This window comes from Acipenser ruthenus, chromosome 18 (assembly GCF_902713425.1).
Source record: "Acipenser ruthenus chromosome 18, fAciRut3.2 maternal haplotype, whole genome shotgun sequence".
Taxonomy (NCBI): Eukaryota; Metazoa; Chordata; class Actinopteri; order Acipenseriformes; family Acipenseridae; genus Acipenser; species Acipenser ruthenus.
In genome coordinates, this window is record NC_081206.1 from 3,327,160 (window position 1) to 3,345,738 (window position 18,579).

Below are 18,579 nucleotides of genomic sequence, written 5' to 3' on the forward strand. Positions count from 1 at the left end.
TCAGTTAAAAAGCCATAAGCAAGCACATTTTTGAAACATTAATAAGTAAATAACCATTTAACTGAAAATATTCCTGATAAGACACATTATTTTTGTGGAACGTGATTGGCGTTTGAAGCCAATGGGGCAAACACCAAGTGTTCTCTGATCCTAGAGGTTTGCCCAGGTAGCATTGTTAGAGGTGATTGTTTCAACCTTGGGTTACAGTAGGGTCAGTGTTGCATCCAACCAATAAGGAAAATAATCCTCCTGCCTTTTCCACCAGTACCAGTAATTAAGCTGGACATTCCTAACTTAAACAAGATCTGACAACTCAGTTTGGCTGTCCTGGGGAAATAAATTCTTCACATATTAACTTGGTGTCACAGGTGTGCTTGTTGCATTGACCTTGTGTGAAAGGAAGGACATGGGTGGAGTTCAGACAGTGCGTATTGCAGTGTTTTCAGTAACTAACATTTACAAGGAACCTGGGTTAACGCCATAGATTCTAGATAATCAGAACAGTTTCCCCCAATGCAATGAAATGCAGTTATAGAGCTCCCTACTTAGTCAGTGGTACAACCCTCCTGTAGAAACTAATTAATCTGAGGCCTGAATCTGCTTAGTCTTGGGAGGACTGAAAATATTTTTATCCAAAGGAGAATGGATGTTGTCTTTGTTGTGTCTAATGCACACATAGTGGTGGGTGGGTGGGGGGGGGGGGGGGGGGAGTGCTCGCATTGGTGGCATAGCAATTCCCTCTCAGAATGCGTTATCTCTGTTTTGACAGTTCTGGGTTTTTAAGATAATGATTAAAACTTGTATGTGTAAAGGTTGTTCTTCCTGAGTGCTCCATAAGCTTAGCCCTTTCTCCCTGGATCCCCAGACACATGGTATTTAAATCCCAGCTAAGGGCAACCTGTATCTTTCACTGTCTTTAAAAAGAATATAAAATGTAAAGGTCAGGAGCAGTCACTATTTTTTTCTTCCCAGTAAAAGCCTTTATGGCAATAACCTTTTAAAGTTACATCACTTTAATACAAGTTAGTATTCTTATGATATAAGCGGATTCACTTTCATTTTTTGAATTTAATTAAAAATTCAACTTCTAGTTTTTTTTTTTAATGATTTTAGCAGATTTCCTGAAAGAAACTTGCTTAAAAATGACATTGATAGTATGCCTCCAATTTCACTTTAGCTTACCGTACTAGTTATTTTTATCTGGCTCCCATAGTCTCCTTTTCTGAGTCGCTTGTGTGTTCACCCCCACAGAGAGAAGAAGATGTCTCGGACGAGTGCCCTCAAAGTGTTGGACCATGCCATGATTGGCCCAGAGGGGTCAGATAACTGCCACAAGTTTGTAGACATCCTGGGGTTACGGACTATCTTTCCCCTCTTCATGAAAACCCCCAAGAAAATGAAGAAAGCTGGCTTCTCTGACAAGGAACATGAAGGTGAGTAAATACATATTTGGTAAGCTTGACTGGAACTGTACTGTTAGCTCTGTGTACCTTTTAAAATTATATTTTCTAGCTATCCAGATGTGAAAGCCCCCCTCCCCTCCTCCAGCATAATTGCTGTGTGATTAAAAATAGTGATCTTCCTCTAATGAATGCTTTTTGGTTCTTCCAGCCCACCCAAGGTGAACAGATTAGCTTCTTCTGTTGTCTCTTTCCTCATGCCTGGGACAAAATTAATTAACCTCAGACGTGCAACAACAGAAGAATAGAAAGCAGAGATAAGGGCTCTAGAGCAGCATTCTCTGTTGGCCTGGCACTGTCAATCTACCAGGCTGCAGACCGATTGAAAACTGTTTTGGGTGGGCTGTGCTCTGCTATGACCTGAAGAGTGTGGTTTCTGAATTCTGGGTTGGAAGATTCTAAATGAGTAAGTCACACACGTTTGCACCGTGAAATGTCAGGCTGGTAACATTTAGTTTCAGAATCGTTGCAAGTGCTCTGTCCATTGAAGTGCAATGTCTTGTCCTGGGTTCCTCTGCCTGTTATCCATACTGGGGCTCCTCTGGGTAGCAGCCTTGTGGTAATCTTAACTCGGTAAGAAAACACTTGATAACTAAGATTTCCAGGAATTACATTTACTTTGGTAAAGCCCTTATTATTTCTTGTTTTAGGGGAGAGGATTATATTGAGGAATCAACTAAAAAAGCAGCTTTGACCTGAGCATAGAGTCCTTGTCGCTTTTCTAATCGCGTGGGTTGGTTAAACAGTGGCATCTCTGAAGCACTTTCCTGGTGGAGTTACTAGACCTTCAGTTCCTCCTTTTGATTTATTAATTGAAGAGAAAAAAAGTGTTGCTTAAGAAAGCACAATGTTCTCTTATGGATTCATTAATTATGAGCAGCCGCAAATGAGGATTAAAATAATTAGGAAACAAACCACTCTCAAACATAAGAACATAAGAACAACATTATAAACAATAAGTTTGATCCCCACAAAATCCCTTCTGAAATATAGAGAGCTTAATGGCTGGAAATAATAAAACCATGTTTGCATACAAAATTAAGTAATTAAATTGACTTGTATTAAAACAGCAGTCAGCACATTCAGACATCTTTACAGCACAGCTTGTTTAAAATGCTGTATTAACAGAAGGAATAAAGCAATGTTCTGTTCTATATACAAATACATTTCAAATATTGTGAAGAGTGGATATCATTGCAGGTATGAAGGGTCACCCTGTATTATGAATTGCAGTGGGTGCTGATGGTTCATCTCTGGGTCAGAAGGCCAGATGTTCAGATTTTCCATAGGAGAACACTTTTCCAGAGCAGTCTTTTCCTGTAGGCTTGTCCATTAGCATGTGACTGAGACACTTCTTCTCAGAGTTTCCACTGTGCAGTTTCATTGGCTTCATGCTGGGTTTGAATGCCAGAGACACGCATGGCACACACTCGTTTAATCAGCATTCCTCCCTGTGACTCATGTCAAATGTAATTAGAGATTGTCAAACACGGGCATCATTGATCAAAATGCATCCCAATGGACCACACAAACATTAATAATACAATAAAAAAAAGAAAGCTGGCTTGTGCTTAAATAACAATTTGTTTAAGCTGCTTACGGACCGTTTTTCTTAACTGAAAATCACTATCTGTGATTTGAAAAATGTTAGTGTTTTTCAGATCATTTTTCTAATCTTGTTTCTGCAATGAAAACTGCATATTTTAATTAAAGGATCGTGGCAACTAGTAAGACGTGACGACAACAGTCCAATGTAAATGTATCATATTTACTTATAATGCATGTGGGTGGTTGTAAAACATTTGGAATTACTAGTGTTCACAGCATTTTAAATCTTTAAAGTACAGTTACATGTAATGTGGTCCTTGTGGTATTTAAATGACAAAACTACTGCTGTGAATTATGTATCTTACAATAAATAAAATATTTAAACGTAGGCAACAGCATCATCAACATATCCTTAATAAATTAGGTACCAGTAATTCAAAGAAACAAGCCATGAAATATATTGGTGCTGGCGTGCAGTGCATTTCCAGTACCAATCCATTTTCCAACACAGAAAGATCTCCCCTTCCCTCAAGGTCACATTTATAGCAGAAGTCAACTGTAATGGTTTCATTATTTTATTTGAGCAAAACTAGGTGACACGCAATGTACTTGGTAATGTTGCTGTCTTTCCTGCTGCCGAGGTGACTGAGCTGCACAGGGCAGGACAGAAGGCAATGCAGTTCTCTTCCTCGCTCCTTTCTGGTTTGAAAAACTCCCTGACCCGGAGCATCTTCGTGTTGACGTGAGCTAATAAAACACAGAGCTGTTTGCAAGAACAGTTTTTAAGTCCTCCATTTGTTTATTTTACCAAAATTACCACTCAACACTAGTCTAATCTGAGGATAATGTTCTAGCCTACTGCTGGTTCCGCAGCTATATGTGTACATGTTAACACATTCATTTTGATTTAACCTGGAAGCTACTGGTATGTCCCCTTTCCTGTACTTTTATATTAGAAAATTAAGCAAAAGGTCGCGCTTTAGGTTCTACATTTTTGCTTCTCTTTCTTAAAATCTACAAGATTCAGCAGCCTGTTGACGACCACTTCTTCATGTTCTGTATTGGCAAGGACCTCTTCTTAAAACACTCTCTCAACTAAAACCTTCAAAACCAAAGACATGTCTGGCTGGAAGACTTTCACCAACTCTGACTGAAATCCTGTTCAAATTTCAGGCTGAAGTCATTTATCCTTTAAATAAATAAACACTGCAGAAAAAATAATAAAATCGACAGTTGCAGTTGTTGCTAAGCAACCTCACAAATCATTAGAAATCTCCAAGTTAAATAATTAAAGCTCTCAAGTTATATTATTCAGTCTAGCGGTTTGTGCAGGAGGCTGTGTGCCAGGAGACCTTGGTTATGAATCTCCACTCAGTCACTGAATAAATGTATGACCTTGGGCAAATCACTGTACCTCTTCATGGCTCACTCCCGCCAGCTATGAAACTAGGTACTGTACAAGCAAAACTCAAAGCAGCATCTATCCACTCTGTTTTACATAGGGAATATTGAGTTCTATAGAGTTGAAGCTACAGTAGCTGGATTAGCCTGTGCACTAGACACTGCTGTTGCGTGTTTTTCCACCACACCTGCAGTACCTTGTACATTAGCAGGCTGTCCCCAAAGGACAAGTCTGTCCTTGGGGTATTAGTGATAGTAGATGGGATTAAGGCAGGTATAGAACTCGCTGTCAGCTGTTTAAATATCCAATAACGTCCAAGTCTTGTTACAAACTACCAAGACGAAGTGTCTAGAACATGAAGAAAAAATGTCTTGCGTGTTTTAATGGATAGTGTGACAGCAGGAAAATGAATTTCTTAATTCTTAAAATAAAAAAGTGAGAACTGGGTTTCTATTTTGTACCAGAAACAAATGCATACACAACTTTAATGTCAAGTAAGCATATATGGCACAAACATGTCCCATTTTCAATACAATACAGCTTGAAAGAAATAGAGATACAACATTAAATCAATTTGTGCCACTAACTAATCGGAATAAGCAATACTAACCAGAAACTGTTCAGAACAAGTAAATGCAAGGAGATTTATATGCAGCCGAGTGCCTGTTTGTTAGTTTTAATGAAGAAAAATCTGTGCACAGATTTCCATTGTCCCGACTTTCTATTAAGGATGTCAGTGGATTCAATTTAGATGCATAGACTCCTAGTTTGCAAACCTCTCAGGTTTGCAGCATCAAGGTCTGGAAAAGCTCCTAGACTGTGTAAAACCAGTTTCTTTGTCTTAATCATATGGCCACATGGTTCTCTTTGCCAGGCTTCCTCGAGAGCAGAGGGCAATCATCAGGGAATTGGGTACGCTTTCGCCCCGCTCTTCCAATGTGGACTGTAATGTGTCATTTGTTACTGGTAAATGTATCCACCATCTGCATTCTTAATGTACTGCAAATTTCAGTCCCTGCACAGGATTTAAGGACATGATGGGAATGCTGTGGGAAGTTTCCTATTCTCTGGCTAGCAAAAGAGTCTTTCTGGTGGTGGTGCTGGGGGGGTGGGGGGGGTCTTGGTAGATTTTTGAAGGTAAACGGTTGTTCCTGAATGGGAGACATCAAGACTTGAATTCCTTGTCATGCTATTGAATGGGCTGAGTGTCGACCCCTACTGTGTCAGCAACACTAGGGTGTTCCTTGGAGGCCTCAAGTCCAAGTACATACCAAACCCAACCTTCATGCCTAATTTAAAGAAGGTATCTCCATTCAAGCAATCGTGATCATGTCCACAAATACATTATAGATACCCGGTTGTTTGTTAAAGAAGAGTATAAGAGGTATAACGGTTCATTGTAGCCTTACCTGCTTGAGGACAGGGCTTCTGCAGGAAGCAGCATATACACTTTATTAAGGACTATCCTCTGTTGATATCACCAAACAAACAAATTCATTAGGTAAACCAATACTGAATTTGCTGCTGCTAGCCAGTTAATGCTACTGTCTGTACAGAAGGGTCTTTTATAACCATGAAGGATGTAATTCAAGTACAAACATGATGGGTATAAGAGCTGACTGTAACAGCCTCAGTTTATTGAAAATTGATATGGCCGCCTTTCACTTGCCATATGTCACCAATCCTAATAAAGTAAGTATTTGAAGTAATGACTTGGGCTTCACAAGGCTGTTCAGCATCAATCAAGGAAAAGTTTAAAGTATTTCCCACTCCTGTTTTACTAAAGATTCATGCTGACCTGATGGTACTAACAATGTTTTTCCAACACTGCTGTGCTGTGAAAGCAGACTGACCCAGCGTCCTGTTCTTCCCTTTTTTTTTTTTTTTTTTGAGGGAGTAAATGGCGGTGTTTAAAATATCAATGTGATTCAAATCATGCATATGCTGTACTATTATAACCATCATAACCCTTTTCATAGTTAATTTACCATTATAATATAGTACATGCAAAAGCAGAATAAATGTACATATTGTTGTTGATTAGTGTAAGGTTTTTAATATTTACTGGTCTACCCTTGCAGAGCATGTGTGTTCCATTATTGCCACAATGCTGCGGAACCTGAAGGGCCAACAGAGAACGCGTCTCCTGAGCAAGTTCACAGAGAACGACTGTGAGAAGGTAAGCTGCCTTTCTGAATCTTCAGGTGTTTTCTTACTCGTGCAATCCGCCAGTTTACCTTTCCAAACTGAAATATATATGAACAGGCTTGTATGTACTCATAAAAGACAGAAACATACAAATTAGTCATAAGTAAATGATGTATGTTAGTTAAGTAAGCATTTAATTAATTTTGTGTTGTGTTGACAACTGGAATTTTAAATGTGGCAGAAAATGAAAGCCTTAATGGTGGTTTATTATTATTCCCCCAAGGGTAAAACTTGCTTTGGTTTCAGTGTATTTATCTCACCTGCACGCACTTGTGCCATATTAAAATCTCTACTGTAGGCAAGAGTCTGAGACACTGCAGGTATTGATTGCCCTAGGATAATGGCTTTCCTATTGATCACTCCAGCAACCCTCATTTGTAACACCAGAAGTGGAATTCACTGTGTTTGAGGAATGATTGCCACCGCTGTCTCCAATGTGCTATATTACAAGAGCACTGCTTGCCATCATGCAGTATTATCTGCCACTGTGAATATGCTATTGCAGGAATTCAATATTTGCAATACCTCCTGTGTGATCCGTACATGGTGTGCTTGCAATATCCCAAGTCACATTTTAAAGTAAGAATGATTCAGAAGCATTGACAGGCACATTGCCCTTTGTCTTCCCAGTTTGTTTTCTTACTTCCTATTTGAAGAGCCACAGGGCTTCAGGATGCTTTGCCAGCCCTTCCTTTCCAGGCAGCAGCGGGTCCTTGGACTGTAAGCCTCCATCCCAGTTCTGTATCAGCAATGTGTGTTTCTGGCTTCCTTTCACTCCCAGGTCGACCGGCTGATGGAGTTGCATTTTAAATACCTGGAAGCAGTGCAGGTGGCCGATAAGAAGATTGAAGGAGAGAAACACGTAAGAGACCCGTTTACTTTGGGGGAGCTGAGACCACAAATCTCTGATGGACAGGTTTCCCAAAAAGAGTTTTGTGAAGCTACATTTGGATTATCCAAGGCATATTGTTAAGAGCTATTGGGTTGAGACTTACTCTGAAAAATTGCACAAAACTGAATGTATTATGTGTATAAGACATGGCCATGCCAACATGGTATAGCCACAGTAGGACCAACCAGCCCTCTGCCTAGATTTTACAAGCTAAATTGATAATTGTCCCATCTTCAAATACATGTAAAAGATTCTAATGAGCAGTACTTTGTTATTTATTACACCAGTGATGCTAAAGGCTGAGGTGAGACATTAGTGCTTCATTTCACCCTTCCCTGAATGGGTTTCTGTAATGGTGACTGGCATAATTGGTGCAGCATTCAAGGTGGTAACAAGCTTTTCAGTGCCCTTTGCAGAACACAGTCATTGTGCAGTCAGTGAAAATTGATTGCATGGGGTACTGCAATTCTGACAAGACTTGTTCATTTAAAATATTTGTTTTATGTATTTAAAGAAGAGACTATTATCTGTTCAGGGATACAAACATATTTTGCATGCAAGGGTTGGACTGTAGAATATATTTTAATACAAATCATCCAAGAATATTAACAACAGTTTGCCTGATGTCAATTGGCCGCATAGTCTAGTTTATAAAAACAAGAGATATTAAAATTCAAGGTAAGTTGAGTAAAAATACTTTGCAATAATGTGCAAAGCTGCCGGGAGCAATTAATGGTGTAGCTAAGCTTTTCCCAGTAGCTTTTTCACAAACCATTTTACTGCCACAGAGACGTTTTATTATTATTATTATTATTTATTTCTTAGCAGACGCCCTTATCCAGGGCGACTTACAATTGTTACAAGATATCACATTATACATTATTTCACATTATACAGATATCACATTATTTTACATACAATTACCCATTTATACAGTTGGGTTTTTACTGGAGCAATCTAGGTAAAGTACCTTGCTCAAGGGTACAACAGCAGTGTCCCCCACTGGGGATTGAACCCACAACTCTCCGGTCAAGAGTCCAGAGCCCTAACCACTACTCCACACTGCTGCCACTTTTTTTGTAAGACTTATGTAGCTGTCTGTTGACCTTCACAATCCTGAGACAGTAACCAAGTTGTTTTTAGACAACTGAAAAAATAAATGAAAATTCTGCCTTCTGCCAAAAGAGAGCAATAATCATGTAATTAAATTGCTTCCAGGCAAACAGGGATTTAGAGAGCTTATATTAGCCATACAGCAGAACAGAGAAAGTCTTAAGCCCTGGATATAGGTGAACAGATACTGCGTAGTCACACAGATGGGGATAGAGATACACGTCTATCCAGCAGAAAATTAATGCGATTGGATTCGGAATGTAGCTTATGAGATCTGTGTCCGATATTGGGTTGCTTTCCGAAGGAATACCACCCGGATACATGAGCAGGGGTGGTAATGCTAGGCCATTGATCCTCCTGTGGGGCTGTGGTATATGCATTTCCCACAAAAAAGGAATGAAGTGATAATTAAAACTACATGGGCTGCAGGTGATAACGTATATACTGTAGGTGCTAGGGTAAGCAGTCTACTGTACTTTTTAATTATTGTACCTTGCCACTGTGGCCTCAAAAGTAAGAATAGAACTGAAGAAACAGGAGTCTGGTATTGGGGGTAGGATTGTACTGCAGCTGCACTGTTAAGGTTTTGGTCACGCACAGATTCAAAAAATCTATTTTGGTTCTTAATTCTCAGACCCCTGAGACTGCACTCTGTACTTCCACTGCAGGAAAGAAACACTGAATTAATTTAAACTTTGGGGTGCAGTTAGGTAATGTGCAGAGGAGTAGAAAGCAAACTTTCCTTGTGAATGTTTTCATTAAATATTAAAAGAGCACGGTGCCTGGAGTTTAATTCAGCTTGAGTGTATGTGATTCTTCAGGTGTACACTCTTGGCATAAGAATATTGAAAGGGATTATAGTTGAGCTCCCTTAGTGAAAACTCCAACCTTTTCAACACTAAGTAATCCAACTTTATAATATAATTTTAAAATGTCAAACTCTTGTTTCATGGAAAATATCTGCCTATAAATATGTTTCTGGATAAATATGTTGTGCAATATCATTTTGTAAGCAGCTGTAACATTTTGGTATAACTGCAGTTTGCACGACCCACAAATTAACAGGGTGGTTTATGAAAAACAGTATAAATACATGACAGATGTTAAATCTGGAAGGTTGTCTTCAAGGCTATTTAGCAAGAAACCAGTAATATGGTAGCAAAATAGCCCAAGCTTTGTAGCCAGTTGCAGAGGAAAAGAGACAGCAGCTCTAAAGGAAGAGTGCTGAGATTGCGTGAAATTGATTAGCACCAATGGCAAGTAATTACTGCCGCAGCTCTGTTAGGTTAATAAGGATTTCTGCAGGTCTGCAGGCTCTGAGTAACTACTGCCAGAAGCTTGAACATCTGTACTCCTAATAGTGTTGTCATAGCACTGCCACTTTTACGGTGTTGGCACATTTTGAATGCAAACATTGGGAGACGTAATTATAACTCACAGGTTTTATGGAATGGCAGTAAAAATTGTGTTAATTTCTGAGATGTAAAACTTGGTATGTTCTGGTAAAAAAAAAAAAATAGCATGTCTTTCACTATTGCTGCAATAGTGAAAGACATGCTGTGTGCTGTCGGGTAGAGATGACATGTTGGTCATTATTGCCAATTCGCTCCAAAGTGACTCTCGTTGCTAATTCCCTGATTCTCTATACCTCTAGGAGTGAGGAGAGCCTCAAGCTCCAAGGGCTTGGGTAACAAACAGAATATGTTTTGTACATTTACAACAGGGCTTGTACCACAAGCTTTTAAATGAAAAATATGAGTGCAGGGGTGTGTACTGGCTGTTTTAAAACGAAGGCAATGTTTCTTTAAATGCTGGTTGAGGCTTTATTGTGACTGATGTGATTTTATAAAATATGGATTTTGTTGTGTGTTCAAATGTTGTTCCCTGCTGCATTTGTAATTCAAGATAGATGGTGATGTGGAGGAATGAACTGAGCAGTGCCTCTAATCCACTGTTATGTTGAAGGTCAAACTCGCAGCAAAAATGTTTATAACTGGAACCAACATTCTGTGTACTGTATAAAAAAAATAACAAACAGAATAATAACATAGGTTGGAATAAGTTGTATTGATTATTTATTTAAAAGAGATTTTTTTTTTTAGTTTTTGTGCCTGTATCTTTTTTAAATGTGTATCAAGTGTATAAGATTCCTGGTTTTCAGTTAAAAAATAATGAAACGCCCCCAAAAGGAGAACCTCTCAATTGGATTGTTTTATATAACCAGCAAACGGCAAACTCTGTCTCTACAAATGTTAATTATGTGCAGAGGAAAAGATGCATTTAACGGGAATAAAATATACCTAGTAGAGTAGAATTACAATAATGTGATTGTTTGTTTCTGTTTCTTGTGTTTTTTGTTTTTTTTTTGTTTCCCAGCTAATTCAAATTGAAAGAATATTCTAACATGAAAAGCCCATCTCCTAGCCCCAATATGGCGTGGTATGTTTTTCCATTCACACTACAGACTGTATAGTAAGGCATAGACATGTCTGTTCTCTGACTTGTCCCAAAAAGGAGAAATTGATATTGCCAGGCTTTGAAAGTCGATTCCCGTTTTCTGCTTACAGTTTAATATTCTAATGGCTCCAGTCATAATCACAAATGCCTCCCTCTGTCTATCGCAGCATTTTTACATTGCTTCCAGGAATATCAGTTGCATGGCTTTATTCTGTTCTGCTTTTTTCTTGTTTCTGGAAGTGCGGGCCCTCACAAATAAACTGATGTGACAGGCCTTGTAAACACAAAGTGCCAAGCACAAGGAGAGAGCTGATAAAATAAGGCAGGGGGTTTAATCCACTGTGCGTCAGCCTGGATTTATTTTCTTTGAAGGGTGGGCGGGAGATGAGATCCCCAGTAGCCTCCTGCATTGCTGCTAATTTAATATCGCAGCAAGTAGGCACAAACACTATAAAATGAGTCCCATGCATCTTATCTGGTATCAGGCAAACCAGATATCCTGGAAGAGCATGTGTTAATTGACTTACTGTGCTTTTGAGCCACCACAAAATAAGCCCCCCTTTCTAAAATACAGCTGCAAGCAATGCATTTCAAAAATAATTAAGATGAAGATAAAGTAAGTCTAACCAGAGGTGCTTTAAACATTGAAGTATCTCTGTCTGTCATTAATGATGTTCAAACAGGTAACGCATTTTATGCAGTATTCAAATACAACTGTAAATAAGGAAGATATATATATATATATATATATATATATATATATATATATATATATATATATATATATATATATATATATACCATAATACTTTGAATTAGCGCCGCTGCATTTATTTAAAATTGTTGTGATGCAGTTGTTTATCATAACAAAAAATATTATCTCTGAATATTGGTTTGATTTCTGTTAAAACTATAATATATCCTACTCGGTTATTATTATTTTTTTTTCTCACTGTAATTTACCTGCTTGATTGTAATTGTTTACCTGCTTGGTGTCTCTGTAAGAGAAACCAAAACTAAATCTTCTCTTAGATAGTAAGCACATTTTTAATATATATTTTTACAGGACAGAGTAATTCCAATTGAGTAAAAAACAAAACAACTAAACCCCCTAGGAAGCTCTAAGTTCCTCTGAGTTTAAGATTTCCCCATCCAAGCTGAGGACGAGGTAAACAGACAGTCCTTGTTTTATCCCGTGCGGTGTTGGCACTTAACTCTGCTTGGGGGAAAAAAATAAATAAAATAAGACATGAAGGACTGCTGTGCTGCAAGTAGTTAATCTTAGGTTGTCTTTCGGGACTGAACCATGAAATAAAATTTGCTTACTAAGGTGTGTGCACGTTTGTATTACATGGTGAATTGAGGCTGCAGTCTCTTCAGGGGCGTCACATGCACATAGCCAGAGTTGTGCTTTTCTTTCTTTATTTTTTGAGCAGGGGTAGAAAAAAAATACCTTTGCTTCTTTATTGAGAGCGGCGTCTATTAAAAAGCTGATATCTGAGTGAGGCGTTAATTAATAATACGTGTGTGTGCATATAAGCGATGTGTGAGGAATGTCTCACGAAAATGGGGTAGGCCCACCGTTGTCCAGGATGTTATATGCACCCCTCATGTGGAAAGAGAATTTTGTTTTCTAAAATTTAATAATTTACCCCTTTTTATATACTGTCAGTATGCATAAACTCCCACCCATGTCCTTCTGCCTCTACAGTACTCTATTGCATGTTCATTTTGCAGAATACCATTGCACCAAGGCCTTGCCAATTTCCGCCTGAAAGCTTATGACCTAAAGGGAGAAGCTATTTCAATAAGAGCAATTATTTTTTTGCAAAAATGCCAACTGTCGTATACCTTGTGGGACAGCTGCACAATAAAAGGAAGTGTCCTTCTAGCTGAAATCTGCCAACACTGAAAACTGCTGTGATGTTTGTTGAATGGTGACAGGGTGCCAAAGTGCCAGGTCTTTCAGCTGAAAATCAGCCAAACTGGAGCGCTGAAATCCCAGAACAGAGCCTGCTGAGACTAACCCCAATTTTATTTTTTAAACCGCGTGTCCAATCTGAAGAACAACGGACACCTGACTGGATGGCTATGAAACCTAATAAATAAAGCAGCTCTCAACTTGTTTCTTGTCTGTTGGATATGAATAACAATGAGTAGTAATGAAAGGTGTTGACATCACAAACTATACGCCAATTAAGACGTCTCTATCAACAATGTTCTGCCCTGTCGTTGCATTTGCACATTCCAATCCCTGTCATTTAAAATCCAGTATTGCTTTTTTGTTAGCTTGTTTTTACTTGGTTTGTATTACTATTATATATTAAATGGCAAGGTAAGTGCTTATACAGGCATCAAGTTTAGCGCTTTCATGCATAACATATTGAAAGTAGCTGAACAAAATAGTGCAATATAAAAAAATAAAAATAAACTTGTCAAGTCTGGACTACAGCATTAATAATGAGGTAAGGATGTTTGTTGTTTTAAACTTAGAGGCTTTGCTTAAAACTTGAAAACCTGTATTTTTTAGGAATTAAAATGATCACTGGCAGGGGAAATGGCAGTAAAGATGTGCGAATGGATTAAGCGACACACAGATGGATGAGTAAATAGATGAAATAGGCAATGGATGCATATATAGATGAATAGAGATCTACATGCATGAATTCATGTAATAATAAATGGTTACATAGATTGATCAATATAAAATTGGATTCACTAATGGATGGTTGGATTGATGGATTGGTAAACTACAGCAGAAAATAATGAATTGCTTGGGTGTTTTTTTTTTTTGTTATCTTCTCCAGGATATGGTGCGCCGAGGCGAGATTATTGAAGACTCCATGGAAGAGGAATTCTATCTGCGTCGCTTGGATGCTGGGCTCTTTGTCCTTCAGCTGCTCTGCTACATCATGGTGGAGATTAGCAATGCCAGCATTCCCCAGGTAATTAGAGAAAGCAGCCAGCTGCTCCCTCAGATCTCTAGAAACCTGTTACAGCCATGCACTTCTCTCTTACTGAGTTTGTCACTCTTCTGACTTGAGCAATAGTGATTAATTCTACTCCAGCCAGCTACTTAGTTTTCATTAAGCCTGGTCACAGGCAAGTGACACAGAGTGCAGTCGGCCTTTCATCACCACATGATATGCAGAAGAATGGCCTAGGAAGAAAGCTTTGACACAGAATGAAAAATGGGTGGAACTGAGGACAATGTGCCAGTTTGTTTAAATATTAGTGAACGCTTGGAGAGCCCGGAATAGAGATTGTTTCTGTTTGGCTGTTGTAAAAAGATCAAACGGACATGGGAAGCCTTAGGAGGATGAATGTTATTTTATGTATTTTGTTTGATAATTGCATGCATTTTGTATTTTAGCTACAACAGAGGGTACACCAGATTCTGAACTTGCGAGGCGGCTCAGTCAAAGTTGTGCGACACATCATGAGGGGTAAGTCTTTGATTTTTTTTTTTTTTAAACGAAAGGTAGTACTCAAGACGTGACTTTCATCAAACAGGTAGGTAAGGTAGACCACATTCAGAACTTTAAATAGACAGTCAGAGGAGTACTAGAATTAACTTTAACATAAATGTTCTAAATTCTAAAGGGGGCTTTAATCCTTTGTTGGGCCAGCTTGTCAATGATGATGAACAAAATGCAAAAGAGCTATTGTCCAAGACTGGCACTGGAGGTGGCTTTTTGAAAACAGTCTTGTACCATCACAGTGTTTTACAGCTTGGCACCTTACCCAGCCACTTGTTTTTCAAAAAGCCACATTAATATAACCAAGGGAGCTGTGCCAATTCATTGGCACTGATGAAAACGAAACAGTGTAATAAAAACCCATCTGCTGAAAAACACGAAGCAGAGCCAGCATTTAGCTGTTGACTGTTTTGGCTGAAATTGCAGTCCTTTTTTATATTCTGTGTTTTCATACATTTGCTGTGTTTTAGTATTTAAAAGCAAAACCCATACATATTTATGGAGTTAAACTGTAATACTGTAATTCTTTGACTAAGGGCCTGGTTTAATTTATGTTGAGGAACAATATGGAGCAATTGCATTTGAGAATGCAGAATGTCTCTGGATTCCAGTCATACCAGTGAAGGTTGGTTGCTCCCTTGCAGAGGGAAAAAAAACTTTATGTATATTCTGCACCAATGTATCCAAAGCTGCATTGAAAACTGGTCAATTTGAGGGAATTTTAATCCTTTGCGGTCCATTTATTTATTCAGTGCCTGTCAGACGCATCAGGTCTAATTTATTTTCACACAAGCTGTTTATTTTACACGCACTGTTTTAAAAGTAATTTTATTCACAGCAAAACAGGTTTAAAAGGCACTGCATATCAACATGACACCGAGTACTGAATCTCCAGCCCCGCCCCACCCCTTGTTCGCTGTATTGATCACATATCTCTTCATAGTCGTGCATACTGATAAATCATCTCTTGATCACTTGATTTATCACCAAACTCCTCAATAATGCTATCCAAGTCATTATTTTATTACTATAACATCTCAAAAAGCTTGGCAAATGTCCATGATTTCCTTTGAGCGCTGGATGCGGAAGCAGCTGTCTTGTTTATGTCCGTGTTGTCTGTGGTGAAGGGACTATATGTATTGCTCCGTTCCGCCTCCATTTTTTTTCCCGGCTTCTCTTGGCCTCTCTCGGCCATTGAAAGCTTTTCTCTGCTTTTTCCTGAGATAAACCGACTAGGGACCTGAGACTGACGCCTTTTTGATGATTTTGGACCTGGTCTGACATAGGACCGCAAAGGGTTAAGGGCATCTGAAACTTTCTTTTTCCGATATCTTTGGTCTCGCTGTTATTTAGCACCCATCTCCATTGGGGAGATTGCTTTTGCTATTTACAATTGTGCACATATTCTGTCAAGTGTAAATCGTCTCGCACAGCTCCTTTTTTCCATTTTCTTTTACTACCCATGTTTGTATGGCAGTCTGCCCGAAAACAAGACAATCTACAAATCCTACAAGGAATGGAACATAGTGCTTAAGATGCTACTGCAAGGAAATAGATTGTAGGTTAATTAAGTGTAGACTCGAACGCTAATGAAGCCCTGTTGATTGTGTTACTGCCTCCTCCACATGCCTTGGCCAGACACTGGGGAGGTGTACCCCAAGGAAAGGCTCCTCAAAATCATAGTGTTTTCAGTTTCCCTGGTAACCTGAAACTCCTAGGTACCCCTGCTGTGCCATCAAATAATTTCTCACTGCCATTGCCAAAACAGGGGAATCTCAGATTGTGTTTTGTGTGTGTATCCTGTATAAGAGAGTACAATACAAATTACATCCCAGTAAATTATATCCCAGTTGTGCCCATTGGGGACAGAAAGAAATGCTTTGTCAGCATCCTCTTCAGAAACACTAAACAGAGTGAAGGCATTTGATATTGGTCCAGATATGTATTATCCCTATAACGTTATAAAGAAAGTCATGACTGTAAATCAAATACAAATCCTCAGTACTGGTTTTACAGCATTATAACACTAGAACTACACAAACCTATCAGTTGTTGTTCTTCTAACACATTTGCCAATCCTTCAAAACTCACAAGACATTGACCAAACTGAAGCCGTGTGCTGTATGAACATTTACGACATTGAGGCTGCTGAGATTTTCTATTTTATTTTCCATGACAATTTCACACCACGTGTCTCGCCCCTTTAAACTCTCTTTAACCTATGTTTCTACCAACTTCAGAGCCAATGACCAGATCGTATTTATTATACACCTGGTCATGCGACACACCCTATAAATTGCGGTTGAATTTACATTTACATGGCCCTCTGAAACTATGCATGTCTGACATTGTTTAATTTAAGTGCAAATCCTTTTTCTGGATGCTAACCCCCCCCCCCCCCCCCCTCTTTTGTAGCCAGTTTTTCTGCTGCTGAAAATGTTTCAATATATTTTCACTCAAAATGCTTCTGTGGGTTGAGTGAAGTGTGTGCCTGTTCTTCTTTGCTTTATTGTTTTTCTGTGTAGTAAAGAAAGCATTATTAGATGTTGCCCATCATCATGGGGATTGCTACCTGTGGACATATTATGCATTCAGGTTTAAATAGTGGAAATCTCAGTATATGGAAAGCCTAGTAGGATTAAATGCTTCGGTACCAAAGGATTTTAAAATGCACGAAAGCCTGTGCTGTATGAATACTTATGACATTGAGGGTTGCTGAGATTTTTATTTTCCATAACAACAAAGCTTATGTTGCTTCCTTTTGACATAGTCTTGGACAGCTGCCCTTTTTAATATGTATGAGCTGCCAGAGTAGCAAGGAGACTTCTGCAGGTTTAATTGGACACGACTGTACTGTGCAGGCACTTAAATGGTGTGTGTCATATAGGGACTAGTGTAAAGCAGGCTTGGGCCACAAGGGGTGAAAATGAAAAACACAGCTTAATTTACAAGTTAATTTTTTTCACTGCATGTGTTTAAACAAACCTGTATCCTTCAAAACAATATGATGGCATGTGTTTCAAATCTTCAGGGATCAGAGAGTGTGACTTTAAAATACTATAGATGCATGCTTTGTAAGCAATAAGCATGCTAAAGCATTAGTACTAGAAGAAATTCATTTGAGAAGCTTCCCAAAGGAAACCATTTCTATCTTGTATGTGACCTTACATTAAGAGCTGCCAGACTGAAACAAAATGTAGAGAATGTTTAAGAAAAATATTATCGTAATTATACGGTTCATTAAATCATTGTTCAATTGATGAGGTAGATGTTTAGCCTCTTGTGCAGAACATGTGCCTACCTAAAGTAGACAATCATTGTTTGGGGCATACAGAGTAACATGGTTATATTTGTACGGTGCCAGTAATGCCCTAGCAGGATTTAATATTGTGGTGCAATGCACTAACCAATGACCCACCATTGCTTTTTAACCAGCTCTGGATCACAATGTATTGTTACTGTTTCAGAATTAATATCTATAATTCATATTTTGCAGAGTTTGCAGAAAACCTAGGAGATGGAAAGAGCGAAGAATTTAAAGAAAACGAAAGAAAGATGATTCTTGACTTACTAGAAAACTTTTAACCTATCGTACTTAACTGTGGAACAAGAGTTTTGAACACCTAGATCAATGGAGAAAATGTTGCAATTCACTGGTACCTTGCAACGATGTATTCCTGAAACAAAGATCCAGCCAAACTTCTTTATTGTCATCATGGTTTTACTGTACTTCTTGATCTGTATTCAAGCAGGATGTTGATGCTAATGCCTGTAGTGACATGTTATGTAATAGCATTCAAGTGGCGCTTTAAAAAAAAAAAATGTAAAATGTAATTCAGACCCTTGTTTGTTAAGTACGTGTCTTTGACATACCTACTTAACAGTTTTTTTTGGTTTGTTTTGTGGATGTAAATTACTTTTTATATATATAAAATGAATCTTTGTTAATAAAGACAGAGAGTCTATTAAAGTGTATAGGTGAAAAGCAGTGATGTGTGAAATTAAAAAGATTGCATTTCA

At 38.5% G+C, this 18,579-nt stretch overlaps 1 protein-coding gene across 1 annotated transcript in view; it reads left to right on the forward strand.

The window, feature by feature from the left end:
- LOC117431926 (beta-catenin-like protein 1) overlaps nt 1-18,579 on the forward strand; it is a 32,127-nt gene extending 13,548 nt beyond the window's left edge. Inside the window, exons 11-16 of the mRNA XM_058990849.1 lie at nt 1,252-1,433; nt 6,492-6,589; nt 7,400-7,480; nt 13,888-14,025; nt 14,454-14,526; nt 18,056-18,579. Coding sequence (XP_058846832.1) covers nt 1,252-1,433; nt 6,492-6,589; nt 7,400-7,480; nt 13,888-14,025; nt 14,454-14,526; nt 18,056-18,144 — 661 coding nt within the window. The 3' untranslated portion in view covers nt 18,145-18,579. The remainder of the gene's footprint in view (nt 1-1,251; nt 1,434-6,491; nt 6,590-7,399; nt 7,481-13,887; nt 14,026-14,453; nt 14,527-18,055) is intronic.